At 38.5% G+C, this 6,920-nt stretch overlaps 1 protein-coding gene across 1 annotated transcript; it reads right to left on the bottom strand.

The window, feature by feature from the left end:
• Window positions 1-1,426: 1,426 nt before the first annotated feature.
• Window positions 1,427-6,609, bottom strand: LOC148729809 (uncharacterized). The gene is made up of 3 exons (XM_088761595.1): window positions 6,316-6,609; window positions 5,273-5,779; window positions 1,427-1,979 (listed from the first exon to the last, which is right to left on the bottom strand). Exons 1-3 carry the CDS (start codon window positions 6,418-6,420, stop codon window positions 1,626-1,628), a joined length of 966 nt encoding a protein of 321 aa, XP_088617721.1. The 5' UTR covers window positions 6,421-6,609; the 3' UTR covers window positions 1,427-1,625.
• Between the last annotated feature and the right edge of the window lie 311 nt (window positions 6,610-6,920).

The following is a 6,920-nucleotide window of genomic DNA, read 5'->3' as shown; positions in this document are numbered from 1 at the left end:
AATGTAAAGGGAATATCATACATTCTGACTTTAAACGATTGGCCAATGAGCACGTGTGCTTGATTGAAATTTCACGAGCATTAGCGCTGTTTGAGCGCTGAGCTGACGCGCGTATAATTTTATCTTTTTTTACGGCCGTAAAAGGCTTTTTAAGTTTGAATCAGCAACAGCCAGTTGATACAAGTATAACTGAGTGTAGAACAAGCAAACGACACCTGATTTTCCTCTGATCCTGGTTTTACTCAAATAGTTAAATCCAGTGTAAGAGCAAACGCTTTTCTTTTGGAGTGATCTTGGACTAATTCACTTCCGTGCATACTGTGGTTTGGGCAGAGAATCAGTAGAGGAGTAGAGAGTCAGCTCTAAACTCAACCACAAGTCCTACATTTGCCTTTCAGTTTCTGGAATAAAGAATAGAGCGAAAGTATCGAAGCACGGGATCCAAATTTATCCTAATATCTTATTTACTCAAAAGCGCACATTTAGTTCTAAGACGGCGTTCATTTTTTTCCTGTAATATTTAGAAATTTACCTTTACCCGATGAAAATTATTCCTAGTACAAATTCTCTACTTTGTTTGATTTGTAAATTGTTTTCAAGTTTGAGTTCCAACAGCGTTTCTAGTTCTTTTAGCGACGTGCATAAATTAGTCCAAGCCTAGGTTTGATTGCATTTTGATTCTGTTCCTTCATTATTGAAACTAACCATCGGCACGGCTTTTTCAGCCGTGTGATGTTTCATGTCGAACGAATTGATCCGAGGAAGTAAGGGCATCGAGCCCCAAACGGGGAAGTAAATTAGTGTTCCAAGACTGCGGCGATCGTTCAAACAATGCTTCCAAGGTTTCTTTACATCGTAGTCCCGTGAGCAATTAAGAGCGAGACGAGAAAATTGGCTTCGATCTGTGTACGCCCAACACGCAACATTTCCATCCAAAAGGAATTTTTGTGATTTCTTACGAACACTTTTTGGAGGACTACTTTAAGACAACTATTCGCACGAAAGATTTAGACAAAGACTTCTTCCAGGGATTAAGTTCCTACAATGTTGAGTACAATCTCGTTGATAAGAGAGTCCAAGTGTTTTACTTATTTGTTTACTTTTATTTATAGTTAACAAAAATTCGTATGAAAAACAGGCGCGATTTCTGAACTTTACCAGCTTTCAGAACTCTTAATGGCTAACCACGGGAACAAAAAACAAAATTATGATACTATTAACCCGGATTTGAAGTAACTTCCTCATTATTTTTTTCCAGATTTAAGTGCACCTCTCCTACCCCACCCCCCTCCTTCCCTGACCACAGATATACAAACGGCACATACGATTCATGCATATCACATCCCCTTAGTAAGTAAATAGCGTAAATAGAGAATATCCAATAGAGTATTCAAACAATTCTTTCTTTCTGATATTTTATTTATAATATGAGACATTGATTGTCAAAAATCAAAGTTGATTCCCTACATATCTTTCCATCGCGACTCTAAGTAATTTAGCTTTCCCCTTTGCATTATGATTAAAAAGTGTAGTTTTTAACTTCGGTTTGATTTTGATTTCCTCTGAAATTTAGGTAGTAACGTTCACCCCATAAACTCACTGACTATTCAGATTTGATGACAGGACTACTGGGCTGGTGGTACTTCTTCAATCATGATCCGGGACACTGAACTCCATCCTGTGTAAGCGTTACCCAGTGTGTACGAATTGCACTTGCCTACCCATAGTTCAACGCGAATCGTTCCTCGTGGGAGATTCTCACAGAAACCTTCAAAGAAATGAGGACGATGGATGTTGGGCGTTGAGCCACGATAATAAGTGTAGAGGACTGAATCAACTGGTAAAGGTCCGCTGCATTCATTTCCGTTGAACTTGAAATACCATCTGTTGCATTTGGAATTGGAATTGTACACACGAATGTTTCCTTGGTATGAGACTTTTAGGGCCGTATTTTGGTGCAGTTTGTTAAAAGAGCATTCCTGAAAACAAAATCATGAAACACACTGAAAAAAGTAACCCGTCAAAAATATTATGAGTACTGATAAAAGAAAGCGGAGGCGAAATAATTTATGAAGCCTGTTATTATCAAAGACTAATTGTTAGACTTTTTTATAACCTTTTTTATAAGAACACGCTAAGACGATACCCAGGCTGAAAGTCAGTCAAGAACGGCTCTTTTTTTCTTTTTTTGGTGAAAAGTAAAATTGAAGGCAAGAGAAATGTAAAACTGTGGTCTAAAAGCCGAACATAGTCTGGTCATGTCCGAATTGATAAATTACGACACAACCGTTTAGGAACGTGTTAAGATTATCTTCAGACTAAGAACTTCCAGCCTCAACACCAAAACTACATGTTCTTATGTAGAAAAGTGTGTAATATATAGATAGCTTTGAATTGAATTTTTCACGATTACCAGCTCCTACAACATCGATGTGGCCAGTTAAAAAGTAGTGCGAGGAGAACTTAGTCAGGTACTGAACACACTGACTCGTTAAAAAAAAAAAGAACGTTTTTGTGAAGAAAACGTACCATTTTTGTTCTGTGGCCATTGGGGGTTCAAGTTGTGGTTGGAATAACTGTCTCATAACGTAAAGACGCCCCTTTGGACATGACTTCTCTGCCCAGCGGCTAGACAAGGAGTTCCTTTCAACTACAGTATGTACAGTCTGTACTGACTGATTCATTAAGTAAAGATCATGATCGGTCAGCGTACCTAAAAATGATTTGGTTTCGATTATGTTGGGTTACTTTATACGAAGCCTAAGAAAAGCAGATGTTTACGGCTGATACTGATTAACTTCACTGATAAACTTGTGGAAATTGCTTAACCTCCAGTAAACTTATGTAAAAAATGTCGGTAGGCGATCAATAGCATGTGGACGAACACCACACCTACTAAAATGCTAACTATAAAACTGAACGATAATATGTAACTTTAAACCAGTTGAAAATTACGAATATCGGAAGAAGTATGCTCTGAAGAAAATGATGCTACAAGTTAGATCGATTCGCTTCTTCTTGTGATGTAGGTCAGTCCTGATGTCAGTTTGTTGACTAATTTAAAGTTCAAGTGTCTTCCGGTGGGTAACTAACTAACTAACAAGCTTCTCAATAGGTTCAATCTCGACTCACTAAAAATGTGGACGCGAAATAATCCCTGAAGCCGTTGTTATCAAAAACCAATGCTAGGTTTTTTTTATAGAAACCTTTTTTTGTGAGAACGTACAGGCTGAGATTAACCTAAATATTAAGAACATATCCCAGCTGAGAGTCAGTTAATTAAGGACGGCTCTTCATTTATAATTTTGGTAAGGAGTTAAATTAAAGGCAAATAAAGATAAAAGTGTGGTCTAACAGGCAATTAACTCAAATACTTGAGGGAATTTTTTAACATAAACAAAGCAGTTATTGTACGATACATTGAAGAACAACTCAGTTTGTAGTCGAACTTAGTCTGGTCTCGTCCAATTACCTCACAACGTTTAGAACAAGTTAGGAATGTTTTCAGACTCAAATCGCGCAAAAAGTAAGAACACCCAGCGTTAGCACCAAAATCAGACGTTATATAAAAAGAGAGTGTTATTTTAGATTTTAATTGAATTTCTCACGATTTCCAGCACGGTTGAAACGCGAAATTTCAAATTAAAACAGATCTGGTTAGTGGTGTGGTTGCTTTCACTGATAATTGTTTTTGAAATTTCCTAGCCTCTGGTAAAGTTATTATGTAAAGAGGTGGGTAGATCGATGACCAATGGCTTGTAGACGAACACTACATCCTATTTGAATTCTAAGTATAGAAATGAAAATATGCAATTTTAAACAAGTTTTACATTCCAGATGGCGAAGGAGAAAAAGAGAGAAGAGAGAGTTGTGAAGAAAATGAGGCTGCAAGCTCAATGTTATTCCTGGCTCGATCATTGTGCTTCTTTTTTTAAAATACCGAAAAACACGCTGTACGTGTAGATATCAATTTGTAGACGAAGGTAAAGTTTAAGTGTCTGCTAAGGGGTAACTAACTAATACGCTACTCAGTAGGCTTCAGTTTCAACTGAAGCCTACTGAGTAGCGTATTAGTTAGTAACTAAAAAAAATGCGGACGCGAAATAATTTATGAAGCCTGTTGTTATCAAAGACTAATGTTAGGCTTTTTTTAGAACCCTTTTTATAAGAATATACTAAGACGAAGAGGCTGAGAGTCAAATAAGAACGGCCCTTTTTTTCTTATTTTGGGGATAAGTAAAATTAAAGGTAAAAGAAATTTAAAATTGTGGTCTAAAAGGACAATTAACTCAAATACTTGGGGACTTTTTTTGACTTTTACAATGCGGTTATTGCACGATAGACTGGGGAACAACTTAGTTTGAAGTCGAACATAGTCTGGTCATGTCCGAATTGATAAATTACGACACAACTTTAAGAACGTGTTGAGAATGTTTTCCAGCTAAAATCTCAAAACTAAGCCGGAACGTCCAGCCTCAGCACTAAACAACATTTTCTTATACAAAAAAGTGCGTAATAGATTAATAGATTTTAATTGAATTTCTCATGATTACCAGTTCCAACAACATCGATTTGGTAAGTTAAAAAAGTAGTCCGAGTAGAACTTGGTGATGATGGACACACTGCTTTGCAAAAGAAAAAACAGTTTTGTGAAGAAAAGGTACAATTTTTGTTCTGTGGCCAAGGGGTTCAAGCCATGTGGTTGGAATAACTGTCTTGTAACGTTGGAAAGATGCCCCTTCGGAAATGACTCCCCTGCCAGTGGCTAAGCAAGGAGTTTCTTCAAACCACAGTATGTACAGTCTGTACTAATTGATTCATTAAGTAAAGGTCATGATCGGTCAGCGTACCTCAGAATGATTTAGTCTCGATTATGTTTGTTTACTGTTTTACGAAGCCTAAGAAAAGCAAATGCTTACGGCTGATATTGATTACTTTTACTGATAAATTTGTGGAAATTGCTTAACATCCGGTAAAGTTATGTAAAAATGTCGGTAGATGACCAATGGCATGTCGACGACTGACTACATCCTACTGGAATGCTAACTATAAAACGAAAATTCCGGATAGTGGAAGAGGAAAGAGGATGCTAAAAGGTTAACGCCATTTTTAATTAGATCGATGCGCTTCTTTATAATGCCCAAAAACTTGCGGTGCAGGTGTCGGTTTGTTAACCAAGTTAAAGTTAGTGTCTTCCGGTGAGCAACTAACTCACACGCTTAGTAGGTTCAATCTCAACTTACTCATGCACTGAACTTTTTTAATCGCTCACCTTTATTTTGCCGCTGTCCGCATCCGTTTCACCCTTCCATGCGCACTGTTTCCAGTTTGCCAGCTGTTTTGGGTCAATATTTGCTGCATCTCCTCTCTCTCCCTTTATTCCGATTCCTCTTTCTCCTTTGAGTCCCTTGGGACCCCTGGGGCCAGTCATCCCAGGGATACCCGTACCAATCATGCCTTTGCTTCCTGTTTCTCCTTTAGAGCCTTTGTAGCCTCGTGGACCAATTTTCCCGGGGATTCCTTCTCTGCCCTTTTCCCCCACGCTACCAATTTCTCCTTTTTCTCCAGTCAACCCATGGTGCCCCCGGGGTCCTCTTGAGCCAGGTTTACCCGGGGATCCTGCATCTCCTTGCCGACCTTTTTCCCCCGTGTCGCCACTTCTTCCCGGCGGACCTGAAGGACCAGACGAGCCCGGTACTCCTGGGGTTCCCGGTACTCCGTTGGATCCAGGCATTCCCTGCATTCCTGGCAGTCCTGGCATTCCACACGACGAGCACGACTGTTCGTAAAGACGACAGGAAAGTGAGTAAAGCTACAGATTGAATTCGTTTTTCCTGTAAGCTTTTTGTTTTTTCATTGATGAACAGACTATGATCGGCGTGGCATTTTGAGTTTCGATATTATTTACTTGGCGTGTGAGTAACATTGCAATCAAACAGCCGTCACGTTTGATCATAGCAAAGTTTTATCATATGGCAACATTTCAAATTATCTACTAAGATAAAACCAAATAATCTTGTTGGGTCATAGGCGAATGTACGTTTTTTGTCCAAAAAGGAAATCAAGATGTGGCTTTCATTTAGCACAAGGACGAGACAAAAACATAAAAATACTCTGTTGTCGGCATCGATGGAATCTACCCATATGGCAAACGTCAAATTGCGCTTTTGGTTAAAAAAACATTCTTTGAGCCATACTCTGATGCACTTCATTCGTGCAATTTAATTGTGAAATACGTTGCTGTTCATTGCTCTGTAGAACTATCAAAACGACTGAAAAAGGACACTGTTAGCAAAGTTAAGAGGCGGTGCTTACCTTGCATTGTGATGATGAAACATTCCTTTGAAGTTCGTTGGCATTTATTAATTGATACATAAGAGAACTGAAAGTGATGAGAGCCAACAAGGAGACACCCTGCATAGCTGCGTTATATTGAATGCTGTTGATTATAAACTTGTCAGATCTTCAATGTACTAGCAAACAAAACATTTGAACGTAGACAGCTTATTCCTTATAATATAACACAGATTAGCCTCAGCTCGTCTCTGCAAAACAGGAACATCATTTCATTCGAAAACGATAATGATTGGTTGCTGTTCATGTGTACGTGGTTAACATATCACTTGCATCAGCGCAATGGGAACAGACGAACTAACGTATGACTCGCGTTCTCATTTTCCTTGAGTTCCTTTTTCCACATTCCCCTTCAAGTTAAAGGAATATGATAATTTGATGTACTTCCTGAATCAATTGACCTTTGGCTGAAGTTTCTCATCATTTACACAAAGAGCATGTACTCTTCACGCGGAGAGGAATTTATTCTTGAAGAAAGGGAAAAGCTGTAATTTTCCATAGTGTTTGAACGTGAAATGCTCTTAAACTGATAATTTTAGAATCGAAATAGAAGAATTTCGGATTCG

This window comes from Stylophora pistillata, chromosome 5 (genome assembly GCF_964205215.1).
Source record: "Stylophora pistillata chromosome 5, jaStyPist1.2, whole genome shotgun sequence".
NCBI classification, from domain to species: domain Eukaryota; kingdom Metazoa; phylum Cnidaria; class Anthozoa; order Scleractinia; family Pocilloporidae; genus Stylophora; species Stylophora pistillata.
The sequence above is the reverse complement of the archived record's forward strand: the minus strand, read 5'-3'. Positions and strand labels throughout refer to the sequence as shown.